Source organism: Diabrotica virgifera, chromosome 4 (genome assembly GCF_917563875.1).
Source record: "Diabrotica virgifera virgifera chromosome 4, PGI_DIABVI_V3a".
In the NCBI taxonomy this organism is placed as follows: Eukaryota; Metazoa; Arthropoda; class Insecta; order Coleoptera; family Chrysomelidae; genus Diabrotica; species Diabrotica virgifera.
Genome location: NC_065446.1, coordinates 18789475 through 18810519, shown reverse-complemented (window position 1 = coordinate 18810519; position 21045 = coordinate 18789475). Strand labels below are relative to the sequence as shown.

The 21045-nt window shown below is 34.0% G+C and overlaps 1 protein-coding gene across 18 annotated transcripts in view; it reads left to right on the top strand.

Annotated features, from left to right (window-relative positions):
* LOC126883476 (phosphatidylinositol 4-phosphate 5-kinase type-1 alpha) overlaps nt 1-21045 on the top strand; it is a 240122-nt gene that overhangs the window by 48252 nt on the left and 170825 nt on the right. For all 18 annotated transcript variants that reach the window (XM_050649046.1, XM_050649048.1, XM_050649056.1 and 15 more), the window contains exon 2: nt 20385-20425. In XM_050649046.1, the coding sequence (XP_050505003.1) occupies nt 20385-20425 (41 nt within the window). The remainder of the gene's footprint in view (nt 1-20384; nt 20426-21045) is intronic.

Below are 21045 nucleotides of genomic sequence, written 5' to 3'. Positions count from 1 at the left end.
ATTATTTTCATATACAGTTGTTTTAGGAGTCAGTCAAATCGAATGATATGGGATGTCCATTTCTTTTTTTTCGCGGGTTTCTCTTTTTGGAACAGACCCAGATTGTTCTTCCGAAATTTGGGGTAGCAGAAACACTTTTTAGTCTTGCATTGATGATATAAAGGAGAACTTTCATTTAATTCTACTACTAGAATTTTCTATCTATCTATGTGAAAATTGAAAGGAGTCATATTTCTGTTCTAATACGTTTTTTCACAATTTTTACTGAAAAATATTAAACTCTGAAATAAATGATATCTAATTTTTTCGAAAAACTGTTTACTATACTAGACAGACGAATAGTGCAGTCACTGAAGGTGGATATGAGCTATTACCTCCGATTTCGTTTTTCGTTAAACCTTCATCGATTTGCATGAAAATTGGTGAGTGGTTAGAGGATATCTCAAGGAACAAAGGTGACATGGTGCCAAACTGCGCTTTTACCCTGGGGGTGGATGCCACCCCTCCTCGGGGGTGAAAATTATTTTATTAAAAATAACCCCACAATTCGATAGAGGGACAAATTATAAGAAAAATTTGTTATATAAAGTTATTAAAATAAATCAAAACTTTCTGAGTTATTAAAGATCAAAGATTTTAATTTTTCGTGAGAAAAATGCATGTTTTTAACCGATTTTTCATAAATAACTCAAAAACTATAAGTTTTTACAAAAAAATTATTATTATCAAAATTGAGGCCAATAAAAAATCAAATAAACTCCTTACTAGAAAAACCTTTCAATGTTGACTAAAAGTGAGTTATAGGTAATTGAATGTATATTTCTTTCATCGAGTACCCAAATCTAAGTATTCAAGCTTAAATACCGGGAAAATGAAGCATTTTATAACATAAACTTATTAAACATTTGTCAAAGTTCTTAGAAATATCTATCAAATAAGCTCTCGAACAAGTTAATAGCATTAAAATGTATGCACCAAAATTTTTTCAAAATTTATCTTTTAAAAAATTTTTCCAAAAAATGTTATTGTTTTTTTTGTAAATAACTCCGTTAATTTTTAAGATATATTCACCTTAAAACTAATTAAAAGTTGATTCCAAGAACTATTAAAAAACTTCGAATTTCGTCTTTTAAACCTCTTACTTTTGAAAAAATAAAAGGTTAAATGGCCCCGGTTACATGGTTTTAAACGTTTCTATCTCGGTTATTTTTTACTCTAAGGAAATAGTAAAATGGATCAAGTATTTGGAGCACAAAAACTAAAATTTAGTTATATGTCATTTTTTACGTATCTTGAGTATTTTTGGAGTTATTATCAAAAGAAAATGAAAAGTACGATAATTTTAAAAACTCTGATTTTTTTAAATTATATCTTTTTTTCAAAAATATGCATTCTAAACCGGTCAAAATTGTTGAAATCATTAACTATGTTAACCTAAAGAAATCCTTGTGAGGATTACTACAAATTTACTTTACAATTACTACAATTTACTTTATTATAAATATTTACATCGAGATTAACTTGCCAATTTATTCGAAGAATAAATATTTATTTAATAAATAAATAAAATAAGTTTTGGAGAGAAGTATCCATATCCATGAAGAGAAATAAAATAAGTTTTATTTGACGTTAGTAAAATGGAGAAATGTCAGTTTATTGTTTATTGTTTAATGTTAATATTATTCATAGAATAAACTACTATTATAATGTCGTTGGTGAATCCGGCCATAAAATTTTCAAATATTTCAATAAAGCTTTTGAAACATTTGTTATAATAGTAACATTTTATTCATATTTTATTTATTTGACGTTACAGGTATGTACTCCTGTCAGGTCAGATCAGTATTTAAAACTGTTGATGTTGCCATGGCAACTTTAAAACACGCTCGTTTTTGAAAGTTGAATTTAAACACGCTGAGGCGTACTTTAAATAAACAAAATTGGGTAAAAATAAAAAAAAATTGTTAAATTTTATATGGGTTTCCTAAGAGACCATGCGTAAATGGTCACTAATAAGTGTTGTTGGAAATACCAGGTTTATATCTCCCTATATCATATATGACTAAAGCCCTAAAGTGTTTACGAACAAATTTTGTAGCCATCAGATCCTTCCAAAGCAAAGTTATAAACCCTAAACGGAAAACTTTATTCTGGGCTTTCCGAAATTCAATTTTCAAACATAACTTTTATCTAGAAAACGTCGGAGGCGATTGAATTCTTAAAGTTTAAATGCTACTTGACTGGAATAGTTCATTTTTAATAGTCCATGAGGTGAGACCGCTCCCGTCTGAAACAATTTCTGATTCGGTTTCTTTGTGGATTCAAAAATGTCCCCTTTAAACAAATTTGAAGGGTGCCTGGCGGAATTTTTGGACAGAAATTGTTTAAACAATATTTTTAAACAAATACAAAAGATAACCTTTTTTTGACCCGATGAATATTTTTTTAGGTTTTTTGGGTAATTCTAAACAATAAAGGTATCTTGTGATTTTTCTCAAAAGTTCATAGTTTTCGAGTTATAGGCGATTTAAAATCTGAAAAATGCGAAAATACGCATTTTTAAGGCTTAAAAACTCGTATTTAAATTAGTATTTTTGAGGTTGACAAGTACTTGAATTATAGTGCAAACACTCATTTTCAAGATTCTGCAGACTGATCGGGTCTATCTTCTATTTACACCGTTGTTATTTAATTGTTAATTATGCGTGTCCATCCGATTTTTTTGCCGGTGCGGCGCGCACTTTTTCCAAAAATCTCCTATTTTCCTCCGAAAATATATTTTTTAGATTTTTCGGGACATTCTAAATAAAATAGGTTTCTTGTCATTTTTCTCAAAAGTTAATAGATTTAAAGTTATAAGCGATTTAAAATCCGAAAATGCGCTTTAAATCGCTTATAACTTTAAAACTATTAACTTTTGAGAAAAATGACAAGAAACCTATTTTATTTAGAATGTCCCGAAAAATCTAAAAAATATATTTTTTGGTGGAAAATAGGAGATTTTTGGAAATATGCGCGCCGCACTGGCAAAAAATCGGATGGACACGCATAATTACCAATTAAATAACAACGGTGTAAAAAGTTAGACCCGATCAGTCGGCAGAATCTTGAAAAAGAATGTTTGAACTACAATTCAAGTACTTGTCAACCTCAAAAATACTAATCTAAATATGAGTTTTTTAAGCCTTGAAAATGCGTATTTTCGCATTTTTCAGATTTTAAATCGTCTATAACTTGAAAACTATCAATTTTGGAGAAAAACCACAAGATATCTTTCTTGATTAGAATGACCCAAAAAACCTAAAAAAAAAATATTCTTCGGGTCAAAAAAAGGTGATCTTTTGTATTTGTTTAAAAAAAATGTTTAAACAATTTCTGCCCAAAAATTTCGCCCGGCACCCTTCAGATTTGTTTAAAGGGGACATTTTTGAATAGGAATCCACAAAGAAACCGAATCAGAAATTTTTTCAGATGGGAGCGGTCTCACTACATGGACTAAAATACCAAAAGCACGACAATCGCCAGAAATCAATTTTCTTGTACTTGGGCCCTTAGAAACTGCGGTCATAAAATAAATATGCAAGCAATGTTGCCGATTCTTAATTAATTGGAGGAACTGGTTTCATCGTTTTTTCTTACATTAAATGCTAAACATTTTTACTTTTTCAATCTTTGTCTACTTTTGCAAGCAAGCAAGCAATTTGATTTAACCCGACCTGTGGGAATGTCCACCCTCTCGAAAGAGTACATTCGGGTGTAACAATTCATTGGGGCGAGGTGTTTTGACCCGAGTATATACAGGGATCACCCCACCTCGCTCCAATGCCCCAGGCCATCCCTTTCCCCCCCATAGCACGCTGATGCGCGATGGGGGCACAACTATCGTAGCCAAATGCTCTTCACAATGGAATCCTGGGTAATAAGATTCCATTGTGGTACCCTAATCGAATGCAAAAAACTAGGCCAGCGTGATGCGCTCTATGCCTTTATCTTCTTTCTTACTTATCCGCGGAACTAAAAATTGCTTGCTTGGGCCCCGAGTCATCGTGCTGAGCCCTAGTGGGCTCCGCCCGATGACTCGTTGCTCGAGTTTGTATGTGTTTTATGGTTTTTTATAATTTTTTTGGGGGCTTTCGCCATTTTTTTTATTTTATTTATATTTTTTTGGGGGCTTATGCCCTTCTGTAATTTTCTAATATTCACTTACCTTAGAGGCGGTCGTGGTACTTGATCTTCATATGAACGCTGTCTTCGGCACTTATTTTCGAGCTACGAACTCACTACTATCACTTATCACTTTTGTACTCTTATCCCACTATTTGTTGCTTCGGACGTCTGTGCTTCCATCGGTGGAACTCATCATACCTTAGCGTCTCTCGCAGTATGTAATTTGGGTGGTGCTCCAGTTCCGCGAATTTGGTCCTTGCCTTATCTGTCATGATTTCGGTGACTCTCACCTGTTGGAGTTCTCTGAACAGGAACCTTTCAGCTACATATCTTGGGACTCTGGCGGCCTCCCTCAGGCTGTTGTTGTGGGCTGCTTGGATCTTCTTCTTGTGTGTTTGTCTACTTTTTCAGTCTTAACTAGATAGGCGAATCAATGAAGCACTAATATGCACTACCTACCAATTTTCCGCAGCAAAATGAATCGCTATACAACTTTTTGCATTCGATTCGGGAAAACATCAGGAAAGTTTGTGAACAAAATTTATGGTGGTATAATGAAAATTGCATTTTGTGCATAAGAAAAATGGATTTCCAAAGTGCAAAGTTGCAAACAAAAAGATTTGCAACTCAGAAAGCATCGACTGGAATCAGCTAAATTTTGTTGCCCGCGGGTTTTCGAGGTCGGTGAACACAAATATGATAATGAAAATGGTCCTCGAGCTACTTAGTACGCACGGTGGACCTCGTCTCCTGGAGTTGTTCTGAAGCTATTTCCTTGTGGCATTTTTATAATTAACTATTTAGATGGGAAATAAGCCACAATTAAATTGAAAAAAATAATTTTATTAACGTTTCGACGCCCAAATCGGGTGTCGTTGTCTTCTTTCTCGAAACTCCTTATGCTCCTTAGGGGCGTCGGAGGTTTTATTCATCTTCTATCCATCTCTTCCATTTCTTGCGGTTCTTTGCTAACTCTTTCATTTGTTGATGTGTTTTTCCTTTTTCCTGTCCAATTTCTATAATCTGATCGATCCATCTCTTCCTTGGCCTCCCTTTCCTTCTTTTACCATATCTTTTCGATTCCATCACCTGCTTTGGTAGTCTTCCCTGGTCCATTCTGTTAATGTGTCCATACCATTTTAATTTTCTTTTTTGTATCTTGGTTATTATCGATTCCTGTTTCAGTCTTTGTCTAATATCTTCATTTCTTATTCTGTCCAATTTCGTTTTTCCTGCTATTTTTCTTAGCTGCTTCATCTCCGCTGCGTTTATTGTACTGTCTATTTTTGCATTGTTTACCCATGTCTCACTTGCATATATTAAAGTTGGCACAGAGATTGCGTTGTATACCTTCAGTTTTATTTCTTTATCTATTTCTTCCTTTCCAAATATTGTTTTATTTAGTGCCTAGTAGATCTTATTTGCTTTTTTTGCTCTGTATGAGATTTCTTGATCTATCTTTTCATCCTCTGATATTATTACTCCAAGGTATTCAAACGTCGAGACTGTTTCTATTATTTCGTTTTTGCACCTAAATATCGTTTGGTTTATTTCTTCTATTTTCTTTTGGGTTACTATCATGGTCTTCGTTTTCTTTACATTTACCTCCATTTTCAAATTTTCTATTTCCTCCTCCCATATATTGATTAGATTTTGCATTTTATCTTTATTGTCTGCTATTATTACTAAGTCATCTGCATATAGTAATCCCTCCATTCTACCTGGTACTAAATTCCTGTACCCTATTATTGACTGTAATTGCCTTGACCTTCTTTTAGCGCTCTTCATTACTCTGTCCATTACTAATATAAACAAAACTGGGCTGAGACTGTCCCCCTGTTTTATTCCTCTCCTTAGGTTTATTTTTGGCGATCTGTTTCCATTTATTTGTACTTTAGCAAGTACGTTTTTATACGTACTTTTTACCACGCTTACTATCTTTTGCGGGATTTGCAGATCTTCCATTACTGACCATATTACTTCTCTATTTATAGAATCAAAAGCAGCTTTAATATCTATAAACGTAATATATAAGTCTTCTCCTATTTCGTTTTTCCTTTCAATTATATTTCTCAGTATGTATATATTATCTGCTGTTCCTCTTTCCTTCCTAACTGCCGCTTGTTCTTCTTCTAGTTTTCCTTCCAGTTTTTCCTGAGCTTCCTTTCTATTATCCCGGTGTAGACTTTATATGCCACTGATGATAAGCATATAGCCCTATAGTTATCACATTCCGCTTCATCTCCTTTCTTGTGTATTGGTATCAATTAATTTTCTTCCCAGTCTTCCGGTATCTTTTCTGTTCTCCATGCTTCCCTCATTATTTCCAGCAGCCAAAGCTTGCCTCGTTCTCCCACGTACTTAATCATCTCCGCATCTATGTCATCGGCACCTCCCGCTTTTCCAATCTTTATTCTTGCCAATTCTTCTTCAATATCTTTGATATGAATTTCGTCTACTCGATTGTCTCTATCCACTTCTCTTGCCTGCTGTCCTCTCTCCTCATCTTGTTGGTTACTTGCCTCGAATTTTTCTTTATAGTGCTTATTCCATATGGTTAGTAAGTCTTGTATGTTTGTTTTCAATTCATTTCGCTCATTTCTAATTCCTCTTATTTGTTTCCTTTTTGTTCCTTTCATGCTTCTTATTTTATTCCAAAACTGTTTATTGTTATTCCCAAAACCTTCGTTCAATTCTTCACCGAATTCCTTCCAGCTCTTCTTCTTCGCATCTTTTACTAGTTCTTTCACTATATTTCTCTGTCTTCTGTATTCGTCTCTGTCTTGCTCTTCATTTGTGTTTATGTATCGCTTCCACATTTCTTTCTTCCTTTTTACAGCTTGTTTTATCTCCTTATTCCACCATCAGTTCTTTTATTATTCTTACCATTCTTTCTTATTCCACATACTTGTTTCGCAGTATTCCATAACGTGTCTCTCAATTTTTTCCATCTCTCTTCCATATTCCATATTTCCTCATTGTTTTCATACTGTTCCAGTATTTTATCTGTCTCTCTTTGATATAACTTCCTCATTTCCATATTTTTCATCTTATATATTGCTATTCTTGTATATTGAGGACTCTCTATTATTTCCATTAGTTTCATGTTTATCTCTGCTGTCACTCTGCTGTCTGTGTTGGGTACCGAGTTCGACCTCGTTCTCTGTTTTTATATTCTGTATCGTTAGTTCTGCGTCTCGAGGATATACTATGTAGTCAATTATGCTTCTCGCATTTCTTTCTTCTGCTACGTATGTATATTTTTCGTTTCTCGGTTGATACCAGAAAGAATTACCTATTAACAAGTCATTTATTTGGCAGAAACTTACCATTCTTCTACCATTTCTATTTATCGTCTCTTCTCCATACCTTCCCAAGCAGCCTAATGCCATATTTTCATCATTTCCTATTCGTGCATTCCAGTCTCCTAGTAAAATGATGTTTTTGCTTTCCTCTTGTATCTCATCAATAAGTTTCTGTATCTCATCATAGAATAGTTCTATTTTTTTCCTGCTCTGTTCCTTCTACCGGTGCATATACCTGTATTATGTGACATTCTTCTTCTTCTAACTCTATTTTTATGTATATGGTTCTTGATGATACTGGTTTGAATTTGGTTATTCTTCTATTCATTTCTTTCGTTACAACTATTCCCACGCCTTCTTTTGCCCTTTGTCCTATCTGAACTCCAGAATAGTATAGTATGTGCTGCCCTCCAATATCGACAAATCCATTTCCTACTTTTTTTCGTCTCGCTTACTCCTATCAACTGCAGCTCAAATCTTTCCATTTCCTCTGTTAATTCACGTTCCTTTCCTGTTATTGAGGTTATATTCCATGTATCTATTCTCGTTTGACATTTGTTTTCATTTTTCTTTTCTTCCTTGTTATTAGTTTTCCTCGTTGTTTGCTCTTTCATATTACTGGATGTTCCATGTCCTTTCCTAGTCGTCATCAAAGTCTCGGGTGTCGTTGTCAAAATACAAAATACTACTAAATAAACAAAAATGTTGTTGCTTAGTAAAAAATTCTTCTAATAATTTATTTAATCTGACTCATTTATATCGTCAATTCAGACGTACAGTGTGGGGCATTAGTGTGACAAAGTCCAACTACTCGTTTGTCGTAAGATATGAAAAAAGTTATTTAGGTAAAAGTTGGGGCACAGATAGGACCATAATTTAAAAATATTTTCAAATATACAGGGGCGTGCGTATTGACAGGGTGACACAAACTTATGTTTTTTTAAATGGAACACCCTGTATATTTTTACATTTTTGAATTCTCCTCAATGTTTCCTTTCTTAAATTATAGGGGTTTGTAATATTATACGAGGTAGTTTAAAATATACATTACGTTTTTTTTTGTTAATTTCATAGCAACATTTACACCCTGTAGAATTGTAGTGATTTGACATCAAATTTTTATTTTATGTTTAAACGATTTTTAAGATAGTCTACTATTGTTAAACATTAACAGTATAGCGAAATGTTTAATTTTAGTATACAGGGTTGGTCGAAACTCGGAATGAGTATTTTCTGAGTTTTTTTTTTTAAATGGAACACCCTGTATTTTAGTATTGTAATAAAATGATATTTTATGGTACTTTTTTATTTCTTAAGCATTCCCTATACCTAAGTGCTTTAATTTGTAAGTTATTCGTGATTAATTAAGGTACTAGTACACTTTAGAAGACCAAAAATAATCATTTTTTTCAAGAATTTTTTTCTCAGAACCTTTATTAAAAATGAACTTAAAACTTTTTACATATTAACATATATCTCTTGGAGAGTACAAAAAATGTTTTTTTTTTATTTATGCAGGTGCACTAATATTGTAGAGGGCGTAAAAGTCGAGGCCTCGAAAAATGATGGCGGACAGTTAATCTCAGGATTGGGACATTTGAAACAAAAAAATCGTACTGCATTTGAAAAAGGAAGATTTCTTACGTAACAATTTACCAAAATGTGGCCAAAAAATAAATATTTTTTAACCATGAAAAACTGAATAGAAACGGGCGCTTTTTTCACAAATTTTTTTCAAATTTCCGTAAAATCTTTGTTTTGCGGAATTTTTCACTTTTTTTTTTTAGCCTTTTTTCTATTCGAAATGTCGAATAAAGGCCTCTCCCATTTCTCGCCATTCATCTCTGTTGTGTGTGAGGCGTCTGATGTCATCGCTCCAGCGCATTTGAGGTCTTCCTCTTGGTCTCTTCGCTTCGTACGGTCGCCAGTTTCCAACTTCCTTGCTCCATCTACCATTTTCGAGACGTTCGTTGTGTCCAGCCCATTTCCATTTTAATTTAGCCGCTTGTTCCACGGCATCCCTTACTTTTGTTTTGTTTCGGGTTGCTTCGTTTGTTTGCCGATCTATTAGTGAGATACCAAGCATCTGTCGTTCCATGGCTCTTTGAGTTTTTCTAATCTTGTCCATGTTCATTTTTGTGAATGTCCAGGTTTGAGCTCCGTAAGTGAGAACGGGAAGGATACAAGAATCGAACACTTTGGTTCGAAGGTATTGTGGTATCTTTTTGTCTTTTAGTATATATGAGAGTTTTCCGAATGCAGCCCATCCCATTTTTACTCGTCTGCTTATTTCGGTAGTTTGATTTTCTTTGTTTACCTTGATATTCTGACCTAGATATATATATTCTTTTACATGTTCCACTTTTGTTCCTTGGATGGTTATCGTTGGTTGATCATCTTTGTTAGACATTAGCTTAGTTTTGCTCAAGTTCATTTTTAGTCCTTTTTTTAAGGATTCTCTATGAAGCTCATCGATCATCACCTTCAGTTCTTTCCGAATTTTTCACTAACGGTGGTAAATTGTCACGTAAGAGACCTTCCTTTTTCAAACGGCGTACGATTTTTTTGTTTCAGAGATCCCAATCCTGAGATTAACTGTCCGCCATCGGAACTACTTTTTTTCGAGGCCTCGACTTTTACGCCGACATAAATGAAAAAAGATACATTTTTTGTATTCTCTAAGAGTTAGATATTAATATGTAAAAAGTTTTATGTTCATTTTTAATAAGGGTCCTGAGAAAAAAAAATCTTGAAAAAATGCTTATTTTTGGTCTTCTAAAGTTAACCTAACCTTAAGCCAAACATTAATTGCAACAAAAATTACGTGAAATTTTATTAGGTGGCCGTGAAAATATTCAATCAAAAATAATTTTTCGAAAAAAAAAATAATCATAATCGAGCCTGATCCTTAATTTATTAATATTTAATGAGATATCCAAATAAATTCGTAGTTAAGATTGTTGGTGCGCAAAATATTAATAAAAACGTATAATATTCTTAAAAATAGAAAAATAGACGGTTTCGTTTTGATTTAAATCTTTCTCCTGCCATCCCCCGATAGCGCTATTTCTAGGTCTACCTGTTGTCAAGAAGGCTATGCAAGAAGACAAATTTACATCAAAACTTCCGTAGTTCTCGGTATACAATAACACTATTTATACCGGAGTAAGGTTAGAACGACCTCTAACAGGGAATAAGTGAAATGAATGTCGACTCGATTCAAGTTTTCTGTTAACCGAGATATGAAAATATCAACCAGATATGATATTTTCATATCTGGGTTAACAGAAAACTTGAATCGAGTCGACATTCATTTCATATAATATTCTACCTAGTCGGCTATGACACTAAATTTGCTTAACAATTTGACATTATACTATTTTTATAGTTCCAGTTGCTCTGTTACCATTACTATTATGAATTTTTCTATTGAGGAACTGATTAATAAGATTTTTGTGCTAGTGGAGTATAACAAAAATGTGCTACTAGCAATAAGAATTTTTCATCAGAAATTCCCTGATAGACGACAACCAAGAAGAGAAACGTTTGAAAATATACTAAAACGGTTTCAATGAACTGGACACAAAAACTATTGTAAATGAAGAAAACAGGAATTAAATGTAATCCTTAGTGTCACTGAGGATCTGCATATTAGTACAACCGTTCTCACAATCTAAGTATCTAGTCTGTTGAGACCGTTTTAGTATACTTTCGCTTTTCGTTTTAGAAAGTATAGTATACTTTAGTATACTATACTTTCGAGGAGAGGGGGGAGAAATCGGTAAATTTGTAGTTTTTTAAGTTTTTCGCCAATATTTCTAAAACTATGCGGTTTCGCATGAACAACCCTTTATACAAAATTGTTCTACATTATTTGAAATAAAAAAGGCCCTATGCATAATCTTTCTAAAATGAATGGTTCCAAAGTTACGGAGGTAGTATAGTATACCTGGTCCAAAAAAAGGCCTAACCCAAACATCCAAAGTAAAAGTTTTCCTCCAACACCAAAATGTTCTATATGGTCCACATATTGTTCAGTAAAAAGTTACACCATTTTGAGCGTCCGGTTTGGGAGGGAGATGGGAGAGAAGCCGGTAAATTAGTAGTTTTTTTAAGTTTTTCGTCAATATTTCTAAAACTGTGCTTTAGCGTAAACAATGTTATATACAAAAATGTTCTACATGAAATTAAAAACAAAAAATGTTCTATACATAATTGTTATAAAATCAACGGTTCCAGAGTTACGGAGGGTGAAAAGTCGAGGTTTTCGATACTTTTTATATTGTTTGGGCAATATTTATGATATAACTATACCAAAAACCCAGACATCCAAAGTGAAAGTTATCCTCCAACACCAAATTGTTCTATATGGTCCACATAATGTTCAGAAAAAGTCACACCATTTTGAGCGTCGGGTTTGGGGGGGGGGGGGAGGGGGAGAAATCGGTAAATATAAAAAGTACCGAAAACCTCCACCTGTCACCCTGCGTAACTCTGGAACCGTTGATTTTATAACAATTATGTATAGAACCTTTTTTGTTTTAAATTTTATGTAGAACATTTTTCTATAGAACATTCCTTACGCTAAAGCATAGTTTTAGAAATATTGACGAAAAACGTACAAAAACTACTAATTTACCGACTTCTCCCCCATCTCCCCCCCCCCCAAACCGGACTCTCAAAATGGCGTAACTTTTTACTGAACAATATGTGGACCATATAGAACAATTTGGTGTTGAAGGAAAACTTTTACTTTGGATAGGGTTAGGCCTTTTTTTGGACCAATTATACTATACTACCTCCGTAACTTTGGAACCGTTCATTTTAGAAGGGTTATGCATAGGGCCTTTTTTATTTCAAATTTAATGTAGAACAATTGTGTGTAGAGGGTTGTTCATGCTAAACCGCTTAGTTTTAGAAATATTGACGAAAAACGTAAAAACTACGAATTTGCAGATTTCTCCCCCCTCTCCCCACAAACCCGACGCTCAAAATGGTGTGACTTTTTTCTGTACATTATGTGGACCATATAGAACAATTTGGTATTGGAGGATAACTTTCACTTTGGATGTCTGGGTTTGGGTCTAACTATACCATACTAAATGTATTTGGACATCTCGTCCAATATTAATAAATTAAGGATCTGGCTATAGTATGTTTTTTTTTTTCGAAAAATTATTTTTGATTGGATATTTTCACGGCCACCTAATAGAATTTCACGTAATTTTTGTTGCAATTATTGTTTGGTTTAAAGAATCACGAATAACTTACAAATTAAAGCATTTCAGTATGAATGCTTAAGAACTAAAAAAGTACCATAAAATATCATTTCATTACAATACATACTTAAATACAGGGTGTTCCATTTAAGAAAACTCAGAAAATACTCATTCCGAGTTTCGACCAACCCTGTATACTAAAATTAAACATTTCGCTATACTATGTTTAACAATAGTAGACTATATTAAAAATCGTTTGAACATAAAATAGAAATTTGATGTCGAATCACTACAATTCTACAGGTTGTAAATATTGAGGAGAATCCAAATATGTAAAAATATACAGGATGTTCCATTTAGAAAAACATAAGTTTGTGTCACCCTGTCAATACGCACGCCCCTGTTTATTTGAAAATATTTTTAAATTATGGTACTATGTATGCCCCAACTTTTACCTAAATCACTTTTTTTCGTATCTCTTACGACAAACCAGCAATTGAACTTTGTCACACTAATTCCCCCCCTGTATATTACACATTTTAAAGTAGAAGACTTAAAAATGATATTGCCAATATTTATTGCGTTCCTGGGACGGGGACGACTTTACTGAAAGATAGTTCATTCGATTACATGAAATCAACCCCAACTCAAGAATATCCGCCACAAAAAAATCATAGCATGTGATCTGTCTTTAAAAAGACAACCAAATGCAACGGTGACAGTAAAATTCTCGCGTTAGAGATTCCATAGTAAATCACGAGAGAAAACCAGGAAAAACCTCGTGATACTATCCCACATCGTAAGTATTTGGTCTTACATTTAGATTAGTCTCAAAACTAATACCAAATTCCGACTTTAATATAATATAATATATTGTTTAAATTATAAATAATATTAATAATACATAGATATATAAGTAATGAACATAGAGTTCAGTGGAGAGATTCAAGTATAGTCCTGAAAGAAATAGATAGTAAAAAGAGAAAAATCAAAGAAGCGGCTCTAATTATGCTAAATGAAACCAATTGTGTCGCAAATTCCTCGGTAGAATGCAGTAGGATGTGGTTACCCTTACTGAAAGAGGAAGTCAATAGAAAGAAAATGCCGCGATTATACATATTTTATAATTTAGTATTACTTATATATCTATGTATTATTAATATTATTTATAATTTAAACAGCATATATATTATATATTAAAGTCGGAATTTGGTATTAGTTTTGGGAGTAAACTAAATGTAAGACCAAATACTGACGAAGTCGGGATAGTATCACGAGGTTTTTTCCTGGTTTTCCTTCGTGATTTACTGTGGAATCTCTAACGCGAGAATTTTACTGTCACCGTTGCATTTGGTTGTCTTTTTAATGACAGATCACATGCTATGATTTTTTTGTGGCGGATATTCTTGAGTTAGGGTTGATTTCATGTAATCGAATGAACTATCTTTCAATAAAGTCGTCCCAGGAACGCAACTCATAAATATTGGCAATATCATTTTAAAGTCTTCTACTTTAAAATGTATCATATGTATCTGAATTGCCGATATAAATGAGTCAGATTAAATAAATTATTAGATTTTTTTTACTAAGCAACAACATTTTTGGTTATGTTAGTAGTATTTTGTATTTTGACAATGGCCCATACTGAAAGTATGGGAATATCCATACTGAAAGAGGAAGTCAATAGAAAGAAAAGTTCTTCCAGTTTCGGTTCAACTTCTTCACCCATTTGGTAGTTTTTATGCCCACTTCAAAGGGTGTTTCGAAGTCGAATTTGACTGGCATGGTTTTTGTCGGCCTGCCGTTAATAAACAAAATTCATAGTTGGCGCAATGATATGAAACGATCGTAATTTAGAGACGAATGTATTCGTGTAAATTTTATTGAATTTGAGTAACATTATATTTACCATAAGATGTGTGCGGTGTAAATTCATTCAAGTTCATTTTAAAAATTATCTCTTGACTACAGCTTTTGATTTGGTAGTCGAAAGTTAAATGATAAAGCTGTTTTACAAAGTACCTGGTTTATTCTCAAACAGGCCTTCGAGAAAAGTTTGTTAAAATAACTCCAAAGTAACTTTAAAACATAAACTCAGTTTATCGGAAACATTTCACCTTTAGCCCAGTAAATGATCTTTTTGGAGTGCAATTTTAAGGGTCAACTCCGAATTGCATGAAGATTTGGATTTAGGTTCTACTTGCTTTAGGTAAAGTAAATTTTTTTTAAAGCGGTAACGAATAATTTCATTTGGGGTAATAATGGGAGATTTTCACGATTTTTTTTACCAAAAAAGGGCCAACTTTATTTTGAGCGTAACTCGCTTAGTTTTGATGCTAGAAAGTTTTATTGGGTTTTTCCCGAAAAGTGGTCCTTTTCTTGATTATTTCAAGTTGAAATATTCGAATTGGAATTTGACGAATAAGAACTTTTTTTATGAGCTACAACTTTGCTTTTGCTGGGTCTATAGACTTCACGAATACACAGTTCTTTTCGGCCTTTTCTATGCTACATTTTTGTTAAAAATAGTTTTTCCGATAAACTATGTACTTAGTTTTTGAGTTATTTGCGAAAAACCGCCTGAAAATGTGTTTTTTTGTCGAAAAATAAATATTTTCAATCGCAAATAATTGGAAAAGTACCTATTAACTTACTTAAAAAACTCTAGAACGAAAGTTGCTTAGAATTAGTCAATTTATCCATTTCGTGACTTACTTTTAACGCGCGTTTTTTTATCCCCGAGAAGGGGTGGCTGTCATCCGCCAAGCAAAAGCAACCAACGGCACAAGTAAGAAGAACATGAATCCAAGTTTTCATGCAATTCGGAGTTGACCCTGAAAATTACACGGTATCGCCGTATTTCCCGTTCATTTACTGGACTACTTCTATAATTTTCTGACTGTATACAACTAGAGGCTTAGATTCTTAAAAGCTCTACTTTTAAAACTCGAACATCGATGAAGAAAATCTCGACTCGAGAATACTTTTTGCCTGAAACGAAATAAGGTTAACTGTGGCTTTAAAACTCCCTGGTTGATTATATAATCCATATCAAATTTAATATTATATTTAGAGTAACATTTTTTACATTAGAGCAACTAAAGTTTAGGTAGGGCTTTGTAATACACGCTTAATTAAAATTTTTCAACAAAGTTTAGGTTTGAATTTTCTGCAATTAATTTTTGATTGATACTTTTTTTCATGTTTATGCGAATAATTTATAACCGAATTCACAATAAGTGTGAAGAATATCTGAGTCGTTCTAAATATGGTTTTAGAAAAGGTACAGGCACCAGAGAAGCAATTATGGGATTGCAATTGATGGCAGAAAGGTATCTGCAGAGGTTCAAAAACAGCTGTATGTGTGCTTTGTCGATTATAGAAAGGCCTTCGACCGCATCAAACACGGAAAATTGATTGAGATGCTAAAAGAAGTACGGGTTGGACGGAGACGACATAGCTATCAAAAGTAATACATACCGCAACCACACAGGATGTGTTCGAACAGAGAACGGAAACACCAATTACATAAACATAGAACGAGGAGTGCGTCAAGGGTGCATTTTGTCCCTATTATTTAATGTATATGCCGAACATATAATCAGAACTTCTCTTGAAGATCGCCCTGAAGGTTCGCTACTGACGGCAATGAGTTCAATTTTTATACTCGGGGGTTTTGGAGGTCGTTGAACACGAATTTCATCTCGGGGATGGACTCCAAGGTCCTGGCGCCCACAGCTCCTGGAGTTTTGTTATAAAAACCATTACTTGGGGTTTTGGTGGTCGCTGAGAATTTCATGACGGCGATGGTCTCCGTGGTACCTGATGCTCGTGGTGGAACTCGTCGCCTGGATTTTTATGTTATAATTATTCAAAATCAGTCAATAACCATTACTCGGTGGTTTTGGTGGTAGCTGAGCACGAATTTCATGACGGCGATAGTCTCCGAGGTACCTGATGGCCAGGGTGGAAGTCGTCGCCTGGAGTTTTATGTTATAATCATTCAAAATTAGTCAAAATCCATTATACGCATGGTTTTGGAGGTCGCTGAGCACGAATTTCATGTCGGCGATGGTTTTCAAATTAACTGGTGCCCAGGGTTGAACTCGTCGCCTGGAGGTTTATGTTATAATCATTAAAATCAGTCAATAACCATTACTAGGGGGTTTTGGGGGTCGCTGAATATGAATTTTTCATTAGTAAACCATGTACCTCGGAGACTATCGTCATCATTAAATTTGTGCTCAGGGACCAGCAAAATCCCCGAGTCATGGCTATTGACTAATTTTGAATGATTATAACATAAAACTCCACGCGACGAGTTCCACGCTGGGCATCAGGTACCTCGGAGACTATCGCCGTCATAGAATTCGTTCTTAGCGACTACCAAAACCCCCCGAATAATGATTATTGACTGATTTTGAATGATTATAACATAAAACTCCAGGAGACGAGTTCCAACATGGTCACCAGGTACCACGGAGACCATCGCCCTCATGAAATTCGTGCTCAGCGGCCACCAAAACCCCCCGAGTAATGGTTATTGATTGATGATTGATTTTGATTATAACATAAAACTCCAGACGACGAGTTCCACCCGGGGCACCAGGTACCTCGAGTCCGAGATGAAATTCGTGTTCAACGACCTCCAAAATCCCCGAGTAAAAAAATTGAACTTATTTCCGTCAGTATTTCGAGATGCACTTTGAATGTATTTTTCTTATGGAAATTTTCATCTGCCGGAGATCAATTTAGTTCACAAACTTTCCTTACATTCTCCTGAATCGAATGCAAAAAGTTGCATGACGATTCATCTTACTGCACAAAATTCTTAGGTTTTGGGCTTTTTAGTGCTTCGTTGCTTCGCCTAATAAAGCAAAATGGGCAGTGGTCTTAGTGATGTTGAAAAAGTAACTATTCGTTACAAAGTACTCGTTACTTACGAATACCGAAAGTAACGATTACTATACACAGAGGCAAATCGTTACTTTGATTACTCTGATTACTTCGTACCAATCGTATCAGAGCGAATAACGACTATTGTATCTAATTTGATTACTCTGGTTACTTCGATACTTCATACTAATCGTATTAGAGCGAGTAACGACTATTGTATCTACTTTGATTACTCTGATTACTTCGTACCAATCGTATCAGAGCGAGTAAGTAACGACTATTGTATCTACTTTGATTACTTTGATTACTCTGATTACTTCGTAGCAATCGTATCAGAGCGAGTAACGATTATTGTATCTACAACCAGTACCCTTGATTACTTTCTATAAAAAAATACCAATCGTATCCCAGCGAGTCACGAACAGGACTGGTATTTTACGAGTGTTATCGAATATCGTTATCAGTATGAAGCGTTTTAAGGGTGTCACCGTTGATTGAAATATTACATCAATCAACGGTGTGACGGAATACCTATACAAAATACCTACCTACTGAGAAATACGATACTCGATATGATTACCGGTACCTACGCAAATACAAAAGTAAATCATAGTAATCAAAGTAACGAATACCGTAAATGATTACTTGTTATATCGGAATACCTATACAAAATACCTACCTACTGAGAAATACGATTTTCGATATGATTACCGGTACTCAAATACAAAAGTAATCATAGTAATCAAAGTAACGAATACTGTAAATGATTACTTGTTATAGGTATCGGAATACCTATACAAAATACCTATCTACCGAGAAATACGATTTTCGATATGATTACCGGTACTCAAATACAAAAGTAATCAAAGTAACTAATACTGTAAATGATTACTTTATACAAAAGTAACGATTTGTAACGATTACTCGAAAGTAACTATAATCATAATCAACATCACTAGTGGTCTAAACAAACAACTGAAAGCATTGAAGCTTGTGGCCATGCTTTTCGATATCCAGTTTTTTATTTATTACGAAAATTTTGCCGAGTTACTCGGCACTCGGTTACACTAGTCAACTGACAACTGTGTAAAAATTTCTCCTGTTTTGACCCGATTGAAGATTGAATCTGATTGAAGCATTATTGCTTTCGCCTGGCAATGTCACATTTATCGAATCATATAACTGGAAGTTGTACTTATGAATAATTGTTGAAAACTGTCGCATTTCTGAGCAAAACTTCCTATTCGGCGCCAAATCGATGGTTGTTGTCTAACTCTTAATTCATTAAACAACTACATATTATACCTATACATTCTGGAATGTTCGTTGTTGGAATCGATATCAACCGTCCTCTAAAAATACGGATGAGACGCGCAATGACCTGTATGTAATTGTTAGATTGTTGTAAAGTGGTTAAAAGACACATTCAGGAGTCGCAGCAAATGAGAAAGGTCACAAAATGGTGGCGTTTCCTGTTATTATGTCGTTGTCGATACTTGTTCGAGTGGAAGTTATTTTGAGAAGATATATAACAGAATTATTATTCTCCTTAATGAAAGATAAATTCGAAGTGAGAATAAAACATGCTTTACGAAATCAGAAATGAATTTTATACAAAAAGAAATAAATTGGCTACCAATGATTTTTCGAAAATATATTTCATATTTATCACAAAATGCTATTCTTCTTTTTTCCCAGGTTTTGACGATATTAGAATTTGTATGATCTCGGTAACTGGTTCTTCTTCTTTAAATACCGTCTTGTCTTTGAGTCGGAGGTTGGATATCATCATCACTATCTTTACTCTATCTACCGCTGCTCTGAAGAGTTATATGAAACTGCATTTAAACCAGTCTCTTAAATTCTTCAACCATTACACAAGGGCGGATCCAGATCCCAATCCATGGGGGCCACGCTCCCTCCCCCCGAGAATTTAAAAAAAATTTGCTAATTTTTCGTTGCCAAACAAATAAAGATATTTTAATAACGATAAGTTTTGAATGTCTTAAAACTCACCGTCAAAAGTCAGTTTTTTTAACAGACCCCCCAAATCTCTCCCCAAAGATTTTTACATCTCCGCAAAAGTTCATGCCTCCCCACCCAAAATCGGTCCCGGATCCGCTCTTGCCATGACACTCTCCTTCTTCCTATAGGTACTCCTTTTTCCTCTTATCGCTGTCCCCTCATTACTTGTGCCAGATATTGTGACTTTCTTATTTTTATTATGTTTATTATTTCGTATTTTTTGCCCATTTCTCGCAATACTTTTGTGTTCGTTTTCTTCTGTGTCCATGGTATTCCATATTACAATATCGAAAACACGTAGCTCCTCAGAGCTCTTACTTTTAGTTTTAATCAAAGTTCTTTGTCGCAGAGAAATGTTTTCATTTTTACAAACGCATTCCTTGCTATTTCTATCCCGTCCCTTATTTATGTTTGATCATTTTCTGAAATTTGGTACTGGTCAAAATCACAGCCCATTAAATATTACCATTTTCATCAACAAACGTGTACTCTGATATTAAAAAAAATATATTCAAAAATTATGAAATATATAGGGTGTTCCGTTTAAAAAACAAAATTTTGGTTTATTTCGTCGGTCGTTCCGACTGACCCTGTATGATCGACAATAATTTTAAATTGTAGACGTGTTTGAAACACATTAGTTTTTTATAAACATTTTTTGTGTACCCCATAGTTTAGCCGTAATCAAAGAAAATCAGAGGTTTGGCGCACCCTGTACAAATTAATTTTATATTATTTATTATTTGACTAATGTATCTATTTTTATTTTCAGATAAAGACGATAACTCGGTGGCGTTCAAAAGCGTACAAGACGTAAGTAAACTAATGCTTCATTTGATATTCTTTACTACAATTGCATTATAGTCCAGGGTAATAAGGTTTTTTTCATGACACTTCAACAGCCAGGGTATTGAAACGTTTTTTCGACAGGTAATATCTACGAGCCCTAACAACTATATGTTGGAACAAGCAGTTATTTTACAAATAAAATGCCAATTTACCGAAATTATTTTATTTAATTTTTTAAATAATTGTAGATATGCAATTAACAACTTTTTTTTTGCGTGTAGAATTATTTTTACAATTTAATTATATATTTCATGTTGATTACTATTTAACTAATTGTTAGATAATCAAAAAACGCTGACAACTAAATATTGGAACAAGCGGTTTTTAACTAATTAAAATAAAAATTAATAAGGCGTAACGTCGCCCTTAGCTTGAATAACAGCCTGAACTCTATTAGGCATTGTATCAACTAGGCCTTTACAGAACTCAGGAGTGAAACTATCCCATATTTCTTGCAATTTAGTACGTAGTTGTGGCAAAGTACGCTGAGGGTTATTTCTTAGGCGTTGTTTCATTTTGTGCCAAAGTGTCTCTATTGGATTAAGATCCGGGCTACTAGAAGGATGTGACAAAACTTTAATGTC